The following is a 14,968-nucleotide window of genomic DNA, read 5'->3' as shown; positions in this document are numbered from 1 at the left end:
TGGCTCCTGAAGCAGGGGAATTCACACATCCTGGCGAGTCAGCTGCATCAGGTGTTACACATGCAGAGCTCTGGGCAGAGGACGTCCAGTGTTTGGAAGACAGACTGTGACATTTGAACCGATGTGTTCAAATGTCACCAGTTTGGAAGTTAGTCTGATACTATTATTGAAAACAAATCATGACTTTCCCATTTTGGGCTGACTAGCCTGGATATGCCTTGAACACAGAATACAGTAGCCAACAGAAGTGTGAGCAAGATGGGACCAGCATCAGTGTACAGCCAGCCACACCAGTGCCCCTTCCCCAACAGCTCAAGCTGGTGGAAAAGTTTCTGCTGCAGGGGTAACACACGGACGTGGGCAGAGCATCTTTCTGATGCAGCTAACATGCATCTGGCACCGAACATAACCTGTTCAGAGGGAACATCTCCAGGGCTACACATTGTGCCCTGTGAAGGGGTTGATGTGTTTCCTCATAGACTCCTGCTCTATTAAGAAATAGTATGAGCAGGAACTGGTGGAAATCAGAGGTTTACTCAGACTACACACCTGGGAAAGCAGCATCTGTGTATTATTTAAGCTAATAAAAAACATCAGTGTAATGATGTCTCCTGGATGTGGCGGTAAATTTTGCCCTGTTGTGACTAAGCTCATCAAAGTCTGCTTCACAGGAAAGCAATTAATCCCACAGGTTTATGACTTGGTGGATATTCAAAGATTTTGGGGATTCTTTTCCTGGGGGAAATTTCCACTTCAGTTGAAAAATATCAAATGACAAGCTGAAAACCTAACCTCGCTGTGATACAAATAGGAAAGGGTCTGAGTTTACAGGAGCTTGGCATAAGGCTTTAGCAGACTATAGTATTAGCTTGACATAAATGGTTGCCCAAGTGACCTGTTTCTAAGACTTGAGCATACTAAGAGCAATAATGTATGGATTGTTTGAAACTATTTGCCTGGCTAAAGTGTGCAAAATGCCTAACTATGTATCAGTGCAGATCTAACAGCAAAATGCCACAGAACTGTCAGGGAAATCCTTTGATGTAAACATTAAGTAATATAGAAATATCCCACAGACATAAAGCACCTCAAGTAATAATGGGATGTGTATCCCGACAAGATGAGCCATATATAAATATGGGCAAAACAGAATATAAATGCATACAACAGACGGTATCTTCAGCGAATGTCTCTCCAAGCGCACTTTACTTATCTTTACTTATTTTGCTGTGTAAGAATCATTGCACAAAGGACTTTATTTGTGGACCATTCCACTCTATTTTAGTATCGCATTCCTTGTTCCTTCTTTCTTGTTCAATAACAAGTCTTTAGATAAAAGAAATCTGTGTCCTATGTTGATAGCACTGTGCTTCAACACATTGCAGCCTGTTTCTGATCCAGCCACAGCAAATCCAGCAGTGAAAACTGATCAGATAATCATGTTAAAAAACTTAATAGCAAGTATTTTGGTGATTTTCTACTCATCATTACTCAACCAGCATAGCAAACGTGAACTAATTACTCCCATCTGTGTAGATAAGGGCGGCTTTTTTTTCTGAGCCAAAGGCATTTTGCACTTGTCCTGCACTAGAAAGAGGTAACAGCACAAAGGAAAAGGTTTCTGTAAAGTCAGCTCTAGATGCAGAGCTCCCATAGGGGCTCTGGAATCTAGGACAGGAAGGGACCTCCTATATCCTGGATTCAGGTATCTAAAACTGCAGGCAAGCACATACATCATCCTTTTCTTCAGCAGATCAAGATGTTTTCTATTTCTAGGACCTCATTGTCAGGAATTGTCAGGAATGTCAGATATTGCAGGGATCAATTGGTGGGTGTGGGTTTCTTTTTTTTTTTTTTTTTTTTTTTTTTTTGTCATCCCCCACCCTCCCAGGTTTGTCCTCCAGGAAAAACAGCCTTTTTCTCTCCCAGTAGGATTAAACACTTGATGTGTTGTGGACAGCAGTTATTGCCTCTGTCAGCCTCCCATTTTGCCAGGCTAAACTCTTCTTCTCACCTCCCATAACGCCAGCTCTCCATTCCCTCGTAAACTTAAATACTCCTGTCTTGTACCTGTGCCTGCAACAAGCCCTTCTAAACACTGGTGACCAGAGCCATACACGTTATCTCCAGCGTGTCCACCCTGCTTTGTACAACATGGATGCTTTTTCAGTTTCCCCAAAGTACCCTTTCAGCACAGGCACGCTTTGCCAGCACCACGAGGCTCTTTGGCAGCACTTGTTCCGCACACTGACAGCCTCTACTGATTCAGGAACTTACCAGACTAATTACCAAGAACATCTCCCCTGCTCAGGAAGCTGCAGATCATTTTAGGGTATATACTTATTTTTCTGTCATATCACTATCAAAACTAGCCAGGCTTTTACCCTTCCACCCCAGGTTAACTTCAATAAGTGGTTCCCACACCTCGCCCTGGCACAGCCACCACCCCCCACAAGGTTTCTAAGATTTATCTACTGTTCCTGCTGTTTCTTCATACTCTTCAGGCCAGTCCCTCTGCTTCTTGCCTCTGCTGCATCCTTCTCCTTGTCTCTCCTCATCCAGGGCACACTCTCCCCTCCCTCTGCTTCTTCCAGCTCTCTCTTCCTTGGCTGCTCCTCTTCCCGCCCCCCCTTAGAGCCATTTAACTCCTTAGCAGGAACCAGCCACGGCTGCACCTCATCCCCATCAGCCACCCCGCCGCCCCTGAAGCCAGCCCACAGCTGCATATTGTCAATGTTAATTAACCTGCCTTCATGCCTCTACATTTTTCTACTCTTCTGTGGGAATCTGCCCTTGGTCACTGTTCAGCCAAGTCGCTAGGTTAGGCAGACATCAGTTCTGATACGGCACAGCCACTCTCTTATTTTCACCTGCTTATTTTCCCATTGCATTGCTGATCTGTGTCACTATGGCTGCCTGTATGTTCAAGTTTTCATCAATGTTAATGATTTCAGACTGACAACATCCCAGTTACAGTGAAAGGTTTAATTCCTGGTCCCTGGAGGAACAAGTTTGCCTTTTGACTTTTTTAAAATTTCTTTTGCCTCCTGCTGTTCCAGGTCTCAGGATTATCTGACCCTTCATTCTCTGTTGACGATTCTTCCTAACTTTCTTCTGCAAATTCTTGCCAGTATAGAAGATTTGTCCCTAGTACCAGGATTTAGTGACATTCACAAAAACACCTACAAGTTTCTTTCTCCATTTTATACTTGTTTCTCCTTTATCCAGTTCCTTATCCACTGTGCAGCCCTCGTGTTCATAATTTCAAGACAAATTAATAAAGATGTAGTACTGCATACATTACTGAAGTTCAGTTACATGAGATGTACCTGACATTCTGCATCTGGAGAATGACAGAGCTAAGAAAAAGTAGTATTTGATTACCCTGAAAACTGTTGTCTTTGGTATCCCAAGCAATTCTACATCTTTAGTGACTCTTCAAAATACATTCTGTGGTCTCACAGATGGTTCCAGTCAAGCCAGAGGCTCTGTGGAGGAATCCACAGGAATGCCGGCATGATCCACACACCAGTCATGGACGGGTCTATCTGTCCATGAGAGAAATCTTCCTGTACCTCACCTCCCGAGACCCGTGCACAGGCCTCTGTCACAGCTGCTGTAGCAGACTGCTGGCATCCACTCGCATTCTTGGGGGTCTCCTCCACTGATTTGTCTTCTGAAGCTTCAGCATGGATTGGTGGAGATGGGTATGAACATACAAACCACCAGCTTGTGGAAGAAATTACTTCTTCCTTTTTGCAGCTCTACTATAATGCAGTTCACATGGGATTTCTACATGACCCCGTACCCACACATGATGCTGTTTTCTCAGTCATGTAGCAGCTCACCATTTCTGGTTTATATGCTAACAGACAGGTATCATACCTGTTGCCTAGAACTACTTGTACAATGGAAACCATATGAGAAAGAAAACTGAAACTGTTGGTACACATGGACACACAGAGCTTTTTCTTCCTCCCCAAATCCCTGCAAGTAATTTGGTTATATGAGTGACTGCTCTTAAACCTTTTCACATGGGAGTTTGCTCAGTCTGAAATATTGTCATCAAGAAGACTCTTGCTCTTCACATTAAAAAGAAAAAGCCACATTAAAAAGAAAGCCACCACCACCAACCTTCACACATCCCACATGTGAACTGGCACAAATAGAGTAATGTTTCCTTTCCAAAGCCCACAGAACGCCTATGGCTTTGCACTGAGAGAAGCCAAGTCTCAGAGCTGCAAGATGAAGGCTAAAAATAACCCATTAAGGATCAATTTCAGGATTTTTAAATACAGCTAATTAATATGCATAGGAAAGGCACAGGGTCTGCAGGAAGGAGCACACACAATCACAAAGTCTACAAGGGAAGGGGGTGGGTGACAAGCAGACAGAGTGCCAAAGCAGAAGTAAAAGAGGATTATTTGTTATGTATCCTTGGATAGAGGACGTGCAAAGAAAGCGTGTTTCAGAAGAGGTAGAAACAGAGGGATGAAACACTTCACCGTTGAAGAGGCAGAGAAAATGCAGTGCAACCATCAAGGGCAGGATCCCATTTGGAGAGCAGTGAGGACAGTAACAAGGCCTTCCATATGGGCCAAAATGTTATAGACAAGGATAGAGAGAGAGAGCAGGAGGCAAGGCTTTGTGCCTTAGGGCTCAGCGGCTGAGATGGTGTGACACAGATAGGCATAGCAAACATGCTTTGAACGAAGAAGTGAATTTCAGTGAGGTGGCTTAAGGGCTAAGGACACCACAGGAAGGTAAACGGATACAAAAGATGCTGCTTTGGTAGTGGCGCTGCAGTAGTGATGAACATGCCGTGCTTGTGTGGAAAGCTGGGGAGCAGCAGCTGAATGCGTAACTGGATCTCAACATGGACGGCGTACCAGGACACCAGGCGCATACCTGGTGTCACGTGCTGCACTGAATGGTGGCACTTCGGAAGCAATTTTCTCTTGTGAAGTAATACTGCAGGAGGTCACTGCATCCTGAGGCAGAAGCACCCTGGGAAGGCTGGGCATTGGATATAAAGCACTGAAACAGGACACACGGGATGGCAGTCACAGCGCGCCATGGAAACAAGGGACCACTTACGAGCAGTACGGGTGATGCCAGACAGTAAGGATTATCCACAGTGAATGTGAATCAGAAAGCAAACCTGGTTCTTCACTTGCTGTCCTGCAAAACAGAAAGCTATAGCAGCAGTTCCAGTGAATTAAATGTGCAGGGGGAAACAGGCTCACTCAAAGCAATTTCCTCACACCAATTTCCCTGTGAACAACATTTAAACTTCTTCCTTTTCACCGAAGGCAGAGGAATGAACAGACAGACTTAGTTGCCCAATTCACTGGCTATTTAGTATTAAGAAAACCTGGGGCTTCAACCTGGTGTCTGAGGAACATTAAGTTTATTTAGTAGCACTGCTTGTCTGCCTGCCCCCGTTACCTTCATCACTAGGAATCTTTGAAATTTTTAGCCCCTTTCATGCAAATTTAACAAAAGGGTAGAAATCTCAAAATTTTGTGAGATTTGGTGGCTTTCACAACGGCACACAAACAGCCTCGAACTGTTGTACATTTAGCTACATCTTGAGAACAATTTGAGCACTACAGTGACCTGTTAAAAGCAAGCAAGGGGTACAGGGGTTTCACTTTGCAACAGGGGGTCCTGATGCACGTTTAAGTTGGCAAAGTCCTGAGCAGAGCTGCAGGGGAGAAAAAAGCTGCAGCACCACCAAGCCTATGACACAGGATCAGCTTCACAGTCCCATGCTACAGGAGGTTGCTCTTGGAGGCAAAGGACACAAAACACACCTTTTTCACTTAAAGACATTCTTTATTCAATCTTTTTTTTTTATATACAATATTATTTTTAATCTGTAAAAAGTACATATGCAGGATTCCAGGTCAGAGGCAGAAGGTTTCCACATCAGAAGATAGACTTTTGCCCTTTTATTATTTTTGGAGGAAAAATAATCTGTCAGTTTTAGACAAAGCAAGAATAAAGGTAGAATGCAAATCCAACTTCCACCAAGCGATTAGGATTAAAGGCAACAATTCACCGTAACAAGTCAGGTTGTCTCCTTTGACTTTGGTGGCTCCCAACTTTCCTGGGCAATTACAGAGCAGTTTGTTAGAAGGGGGTGACAGCCGAAGCAGCTAGTGCTTATCATCTCTGCTACAGTTGTACGCACATAACTTGCAAAAGAGCCTGGGTTTCCTCTTTGTATGGCAACTTAAACTCTTGAGTCAGAAGACTGTTTCTCAACATTCAAGGAGTGAAAGAGGGATGCCTTATCAGGGATCAACAGCTTGCTTTCATTTTTCCCTAATAACAAGAAGTCTGTTTCTTATTTGTCCCCTTAAAAACACGGACTAGACCTATTAATGTACGTAACAGGCTCAATTTGCTAAAAGCCTGTTTACTACAACCCTGAGATGTTGTAGTAATCACCATTTTCTGTGGATGCCAGGTGACATTGTTAATCCTTTCAAAGTTGATGCCATTAGCGACTTATTACGAAGGTTTGTAATACCATTTCCTCAGGGGCAGAAGACAGGGTCATAAAAGACAGCCCAGTGGGGCTTTGCTTAGCTGCAGGTCAGCACAGCGTAGACCTTTAACCTTAAAGGATGGTATTACAGGGAGTGTAACTATTTTTACTTTTCAGAACCCAGATAAATCAACATTCAAATCGTGTAAAATACTGGGTGAGAACATGTCAGTGATTAGGAGACAGAAGACAATGATCCACAAACTTGGAGTAGGGAACTAAAGAAGCCTCAAAGGTGAGACTGGCACAGGGAATTACCTGCTCTTCCCTTTACTCCAGAGTACCTACTATTTTCCATACTTTTCTTAAACATTCAGTTTTAAGGACACCCAGAATATGACTCAAGGGTTTTGTTTTTATTTAGAAGACAAAGCTTAAGAAGTTGACTTCTTGACTGCAGGACGCACACAGCTCCGGGGTGATCAATGGAAGCTGCAGAAATCTGGCTTCTTTGAAAAGTCAAGCTGTAAGTGTTAGAAAAAAATTTACTGCTAGCAGATCCTGACCAACAGGCAAGCTTGAGGCTTGGATTAGGAAAAGAACTGAACATCCTTGTTTTGACTGCATGCAAACAGGAAATAGACAATTCTGGGATTTCCAGGCTCTTGCCCAAATCCAGTGTGCCAAAAACGTACATGATTTTCTGTTCTTTAATTCATCCTGTAAGAGGAGAGGGTATTGTATAAATCGGTGAAGTGGGACAGCTACCTAAAGAAAACGAGGATTGTTTTGTTAGAGAATACAGTGCAAGACTCAGAAACAACTAGGACTAAAAAAGTCATTTTGTGCTTAAATTTACACTCTATCTTCATGAAAGTATGTAACACAGCAGCAACGGAATGAAAATGGCAATATTCTACTGTACCTTAAGTACCCAGAGGGAAAACAGTCTGAACTTTGGGTTGCACGTAACGCCACCCTGCAGATCAGAACCTACTTCTCTGTGAAGGACTCAGACCGAGGGCATGTCACTTCAGTCAGAAGGTTCAATATCCGTGGCGCTTGGTTATTATGCACACACCTCACCCAGAACCCATTACCTCCAAACTCAGCTTGCGTTAGGAAATCTCAGGATCAGATTCGTAAATGACACAGCAATTAGTCCTTAAAATGCATTATTTTTGATGGACTATGCACATCAGTAGCTTCTGGAGCAAAAAGATAGTTTGTATTTTAAAGACTGATAGAGTAGAAACTGACAGCCGTTGGGGTAACTGGAAAACGAGAAACAAGTGTCCTTTATTTGGTGCCTGCTGCTTGTCTACACAAAGAAGAAATAGCAGTGCTGTACACCTGCTCTGAGAAAAACACCATCCCATAACATGAAATGGCTTAGGTCCTCAATTCAAGCATTCTTGTGGCAGTGAGTTAACCCATGGGGATTCATGGAGGGGTTAATTTGAGGGGTCGCTCTTTGATTCACAAGAGGGCGATGGAAGAGCAGCAATGATAAGCTTGCTGTTTCTGGGACTCCAGAATTCTGTCCTTGACCTTCCTCTGAACAGACTGGCAGCCATTCTACATCTGCATTTATCGGGAGGTGTACGGGGATGGGTGTATGACGTGGCAAATGCCTTTTTCTTTTTGAAAATAGAAGTCTCTGCTTTTCATTTTTCTCCTTTGTACCCAGAGAGATTTAGGAGAACAAGGTGATCGAGTGCAGTTTTAAACTAGTAACAGTTCTCATGGGATGGGAAGAACTCAATTTGAAAACGCAACATGTCTGAACTTTGGAAAATGAAAAATGATTAGCTCTTCAGTAAGTCACTGAATACTAATTAGAAAAATGAACTAAAGTGGGACCAGTAAGAAGAATCAATTTATTAAGCTACTTCTCATTTTAAATAAACAATTACTTGAATCATTATTATCACTATATTGATTACTTTATAATTCTCTAATTATTTTTAAGATACTACTGCACATTACAGTAGCTAAGTAACTGGTACTAAGGTAAAAACATTTGAGATGGGAGTTTTTTCCAGGCTCTAAGTCTTCCTCCTCTTAAACTAGAGTAACTGGAAAAAAGCGTTTGATAGCATTTTTTCTTAGATCATGTCCTGATTTCTATGTTTAAGTGTCAAAGATGAGTGAAGAAAAATCTTATGGGGGAAATGCTAGTATAACGTAGAGTCAGTTATAATATGATAGAGAGAAAAGCTTTTATATATAAACCTTCATATAAAAGATTTTTTGAGGGGGACAAATAGCCCTCACTCCCTTTAGATCTGATGCTGTACTGCTGTAGCTCACTGAAGAATTCTTCCATTCACTTCAGTATGAAAACACAATCAAGATTTTTTTTAGAGACTCAGCCTGTGCACTAATTAGGGAGGAAGGGTGCACCTCACAGCTCTTTTTCAGCAAAGGGGCCAGCCACCATGGTAAGAGAATTTGAGAGCTATGAAGGGGAATAAAAGGAATAATTTGAGCTGTAAGGATTCTAGAGCAACAGTAAAACAAAGAGATTGAGATATACCTGAAAAGACAAAACTTCTTTTAGCTATTAAGTGAAGACTGAAGCAGACTCCACTTAAGTGATATTGTTCTGCCAAGCCCAGGAGTACTTGAAAAAAAACACATGCAGGTAGCATTTAATTTCTCATAAACCAAGGGAAGAAGAGACCATGTCTTTTCGCACTCGTACGTAAGAGATGTTACGTTTTTTTCAAAGATGATCATGTTGGCTTTGTACTGGAGCACCCAGAAGAAAAGGGAGTTTTGTAAACTAATTCAAAGGCAGTTTGGGGCTTCTGTCATACACACACCTGCAGAAAAGGTTCTGTGAATAGTACCCAGAGAATGAAATTGTAACTTTTGGGAAAAATCCAGATGGTGTGGAAAAACATAAAGCAACAAACTCCTGCTGCTTAGCTCACAGGGAGCATTTTTAAGTACCATATAACGTAACCTCCTATACAAATCTCATGTTTTTCTCATGTTGTCATCTGTGTTTATTTAGCTTTAAGAACCAGGACTAATAAGAAAGATTTTTTCCGATATGACAGGATTTCTGAGGAAGGGAAACTTAGCCTCCTTCCTACCCATGATATGCTCCAGACTCTGTGACTGTACTTGCCAAATGAACTAAGCCCACATTGCTGACAGTGAACTACAAACCAAATGCTTACTAACTGTTTTTTTGGATGTAAGCATACACCACAGATCTTTCTTATTATAAAAGCATTATTTGAAAAGGGAAAATGAGGAGGGAAATAGTTTTTAGAGTTTAGCTTTAATAGCTTAGAGGCCCTGAGAATGGCTGCCAATCCGGACAAACAGATCCTCCTTAGAAAATTCAGACAGGTACAGAAAAAAAATATTCAAATCCTGATGCTGCTGGTGCAGTGATGTTGCTTTTTGTTGTTGCTTTGTTCATGCCATCATCAAACAAAGGAAAAGAAAAATAAAATGTAGGTATTTGGAACCCACCCGATCTGAAGATGTGACTGGTGTGTTGTTCCTTTCAACAGCAAACAGCAGCAGCCGCAAGTTCCTCTCCCTGAATGGGAAAGCCTCTTCTTCCTTACGCTGCTGCATTTATATTAAACAGTAGCTTCCATGTCTTGCTAGGGTTCAAAGCACATGAAGTTTCTGTCCTGCAAATACCACACTAATGTGTTTTGGTCATGTGTAAAACAGAACTTTTAACTTATCTATATGCTGAAGTGCTTCATTTCTCACGCCAGTACTTGCTTTCCTCAGAGGTCTAGTTTTATCAAGCGTCTGTCTCCTCTCCTGCTTAAAGTCTCAAGTGGTCCATGTAAACAAAACAGAGCTGAAAACAGTCTCTTATCCTCTTCAAAGAGCTGTTTTTATCGATATGCAGGATTTCCTGACAGTGTGGTGTTGGCTAAATGTAAAACAGGCAGAGGATGAGCTTCTGTGTTAAAAACCCAGTTGTCTAGTGGTAGAAGGTCATCGTTGGAGAAAAGCAGATACAAATACCTAGGTATCAAGACAAAGAGGAAAAATGGTGGGTATTAAAGCAGAGCAACAGAGGCTGGGGCAACACAGCAGCTTCAGGCCCCACCAGTCAGCAGCTAAAGCTATAACCAAGTTACTTGCTTTCAATGTTTGTATAGCACCCACACAACCTTCCCTGTTAGAGTGATCTGAAGAGTCATTTTTATCATGATCAAGCCCTTCAATGAAAGGTTATGAAGACAGCATTTTAATCTTTCCAAATAAGTTGTTTTTCAAGACTCCTTTCAAAGACTTGCAATGTAAAACAAACATCAAGACCCCAAGCACCAGGATTTGGGGGACAGGGGAGCAGAGAAGACAGCAAAAATTTCTTCTTAATAGAGTAAACCCACTTGGAGATTACTAATCCTCTTTCACCTACATCAAAGATTTCAAGGAAGCACAAGAGAAGCCACTAAGACATGCCAGATATTTGACTTGTTACCACTGTCCTGGAAGCTGGTTCAGCTTCTGGTGGGATGAAATGAGCCAATATATCGTGCAGAGGGGATTCGTAAGTGTTGTACATCAGAAAGCAAGGCAGAGCAAATGCAGTGTTTAACAAAGTTAAGGTTTCTGGACATAGGTGGAAGATGCGTATTGGTTCTTCTTAATACACACTTTCGACTGCGGCTGTGCCGTACTTTGTAGGAGATACTGGTGGTAGGGATATTCGTCAAGGCTTCCAAACTCAATTGCTAAAATTCTAAAGACATTTCCCTTGTTCCAGAAAACCTGACTGTGCAAGCATAACACCATGGGTGTAGAGGACCTCTAAGCTCCTGCTACAGCTTGCTTTCCTGCCATCCACAAAATAATAGGTCTTGCAGCATGTGACAAGGATGGGGTGTTTTTCCCACTAGTGGGCTCTGTCACATCCACAATGTGCACACATGTTGTTCTGCAGTCACTCTGCTGAGGCTGCTGTCACTTCCCTCTCCCTCAGTCAGATGCTGGTAGCGTCTACTGCCCACAGCTGTGTGTCACTGCCTGATGCTTCTCCCATGGCCTTCATTTGCCAGCTGCGTCCACAGCACAATCCAGTCAGTGAAGCTCTACCTCTTCTTTCCTTTCTCACCAATTAACTGTTTACAGATAAACATTTTGTGATGAGATGATTTTGTTCCACATGTCTAGGTGTCTTTCTCTGGTTTTCATTCATCTTCAGAGTCATGCCTTTCCTTTCCTCTGTACTCCTACCTTGCGTTCTCCCTCTGCAGCTCTCCAAACTCTTTTTCACCACAGCAGCAATGTTTCATCTTACTCAAACTCACCTTCCTAATTTGATTAATGCTCTTCCCTGGAATAACTTAAGCTACCTATTTCTAGGCCTTGCTCCTTCCCACTCAACAGCTACCTCCCTGCCACTCATACTGCCCAAACTCTCACAACTTGCCAAGTATCTTTGATAAGCCAAAGTATCTGAACAGCAACAATGAATGTTTGGGAGAGGTATCAACTTTGAATTTGAGAGGAACAAAGATGCAGAAGCTGTTAACACCACCAGAAAAGGTCACAGCAAACATTCCATAACACACATTTTATGTCCCTCTTCTGAGGGATATCTTCATTTTCCTCATGGCATCATACCCTGTCTTTATTTTCATAGCCATTTGAGCTATCCTGACCTTATGTTCTCCATTTTATCTTGAAGTGATACCAGTTTCTGGTTTGGCTATGCCAACTGCATCAATGTCAAAAATCTAATATCCAGCTCTCCGATACAACTTCACTTTGTCCCACAAGCGGGAAATGATCCTAACTAAAAGCCAATAAAGTTTTCTGTGTTCCTTCCTAGAACCAGCTTCTTTTGCAATGCTTGCACTGTAGCACATCCCATTACTGAGTGATGCATCAGTGAATTTTCAGATTTCCTTCTGATTATTTAAGATGCAGACAGAATTCTGGTGATACTTCAAAGGTCAGCCTTGCCACTACAGAGTTCCTTCTCTAATTCGGCTTTTATAGGCAGATCCATTGTTTAAGATCAGTTCCTGGGGAGGTATTGCTTCTCTGACTGGACCTGTTTGAAACTGCAGCCTCTCTTTTTGGGAGTATAGCTTTTAGTCTCCAGATCCTGAGAACAACAGAGGCGGCAGTGGGTGACTTTCTGTTTTATAACGATAACCTGGGGAAAAGAAGTATTGTGACTACGTAGAGGAATTTGGTACAGAGCCAGCAGAAGGATAGAGTAGCCAGATTTTCCTCTTACATGTGATGAACCCAGAGTCCCTTCTTGCCAGTGAAACATTGTGGTGCTTGAAGTAGGCACCGGCATTGCCACTTTCAGGACCTGCTTTCTCCCTGCTGCATTCTGATCTCCCAATACCCAAAATTAATGTTCACATACATCAGCTACCATTAAGACCTGAAAATTTGATATTGCTGATACTGTACAGAAACCCTGTTTATTGTGCAAAGCCTGCGTGACATGCTAGACTGCCAAATGATTACAACAGGTTTTTTTGTCATATCACCGGTTTGTAAAGACAGAAAGGGCACCTTACTGAGCCTTCCTTGCTAACACGTTTGTGCAACAACGTATGTATCATCCCTTCCATCACACGTTGGCAGAAAGTGGTATAGGTATGTAAGCAGAGGCAACAACTGTGTCTCCTAATAGCAGTTCTGGCCGCATTCACACTCCCAGCAGTGGCACCTGCCTATGAATTTAACAAACTAAAACATTCTCCAAACTGTTATGCAGGAGGAAAAAAAAAAAAAAAAAAAGGTGGGTGGGTGGGTGGGTGGGTGGGACATAAGGAATATAAGCCAATTCAGACACTTTTCTTACAAAAGTAGACAATTCACAAGATTTCAGGGAGGTAACCAATACAGGAATCTTGGGAAATTTCAATGCCAGAGCTGTATTACCAAACTTGCTGATGTAACTTGAGTATTAAGAAAATTGCCACATGTTAGGACATTGCTTCATGGGCAAAACACCTCAGAGCGATGACAACCATGTGACAAAACAGTGCTCTTGATAGCTGGTTTGTGTCAATGATGAAAAAGATGAGTAGCCATGACATAGCTAGCTCAGTTTTAAAAATGTGTCTCTTAATAAAATCCCCATAACATATTCCTATCTTTATACTAGTTTTTCTTATTGTATGCATCATCTCCACAAGTCAGATGTTATAGCGTATTCTAGTATAGCATTTTTTGTTATTAATTAGAAAAGAAACATGGTGAGAGACCAATGACTCTGAACATTTTACCTTGAACCAAACACACAACAGAGTGGATTAGCTTCTGCAGGGTGGACTACAGGTGTCCTACTGATCTGACTGAATTAAAAATATTTATGTAACAGATTTTAAAATATGCCTGATATTCTTGCTTATGCCAAAAAGCATTCTAGAAAAACATGTTGTGGGATAAATACAGAAAAATCATCCAAGGGCATGAAGGGCTTTTGTTCCATGCATTTACTCCCTTACAGTGACACAGGAGAAACAGGTCGTACAACATCAGAGCGTAGCAACTACTTGTATAAGACAGGTCAAGTTTATCCAACTAAAAAAAAGTGTCTTTTGCAAAGGGAATTTCTTAAAAAAAGATAACCTCTTCTCTGCTGTGATGTCAGAAATCAAAGAGAAATCTTAAAAACTAAAGCTCTCTCAGCACAAGCTTCTTCTATGGGAAATTCCACTTGTCTCTTCTGCTTGTAAAACAGACTGATCCAGGACCATAAACCTGGGAACAAAAGCAAGCCCAAAGCAAAAACCCATGCTGACAAGACAAGATTATTTGTTGACCCACCGCACTCTTCTAGAACTTAGATGCCAGCTTTTACAGGAAGATGCAAGACTGAAGAGCACTTACTTCAAAGTTTCAGCAAGGAAAAAGCTCTGCTGTACGTCATCATATGTAGGAGATGAGGAATAGACGTCCTTGACACCAGAAAACCCACCACTGACTCGGCAATACTTGTCAATTGCCTGCAAGGAGGAAGGAAAAAGAAAAGGAGAATTTAATTGTAAAACAAAATTTGGAAACATTAAAGGATCAGGCTTGATCAACAAAGGAGGTAGTTCTTTCCACGATCCATTATTCTGTTGTGAATCTCCTTGTCACAGGACGCTGTGGATATTAACAGTTTATGCTGACCAAAATAAAAAAAAAAGGGACTGGACACATACAGAAGTAAAATCATCCCTCCAAGGCTACTAATGACAGCACATCTGGCAAACTGCCAGGTGCTAAGAAAGTATTCTGGGGAAGAATACTTTCTTTCCTAGGTATTTACTGTTGACTGATATTAATGACAGGACATGGACTCAGCAGACTTTTGCTCTGAGCTGGTACAGCTCCTCATAGGTAACACAGAGTAGAACATCCATCAGTTAATCAATGCAACATGTGCTGAGGTGCACAGGAAGATGACCAATGCCCCTGGATTTCGCAGCTGGAAGAGTTTGAAGAGTTATAGGAACTCTGCCA

General features: G+C 42.0%; 1 protein-coding gene across 3 annotated transcripts in view; it reads right to left on the bottom strand.

Annotated features, from left to right (window-relative positions):
- Positions 1 to 5,817: 5,817 nt before the first annotated feature.
- The window catches only part of MAN1A2 (mannosidase alpha class 1A member 2), a 148,734-nt gene continuing 139,583 nt past the window's right edge, over positions 5,818 to 14,968 (bottom strand). The window contains exons 12-14 of one of the 3 annotated variants that reach the window (XR_008732358.1): positions 14,351 to 14,466; positions 9,989 to 10,504; positions 5,818 to 7,216 (exon numbers count right to left, since the gene is read on the bottom strand). Coding sequence is in view for 2 of the 3 variants with exons in the window: in XM_055711042.1 (XP_055567017.1) it covers positions 10,372 to 10,504; positions 14,351 to 14,466 (249 nt within the window). In the remaining variant the exon portion in view is untranslated. Of the gene's footprint in view, positions 7,217 to 8,131; positions 10,505 to 14,350; positions 14,467 to 14,968 lie in introns of those variants that run through there. The other 2 variants (XM_055711043.1, XM_055711042.1) reach the window with 2 other exon arrangements.

The sequence above is a fragment of the Falco cherrug genome, chromosome 5 (genome assembly GCF_023634085.1).
Source record: "Falco cherrug isolate bFalChe1 chromosome 5, bFalChe1.pri, whole genome shotgun sequence".
Taxonomy (NCBI): Eukaryota; Metazoa; Chordata; class Aves; order Falconiformes; family Falconidae; genus Falco; species Falco cherrug.
Note: the sequence above shows the minus strand (reverse complement) of the source record. Positions and strands in the feature narration are given on the sequence as shown.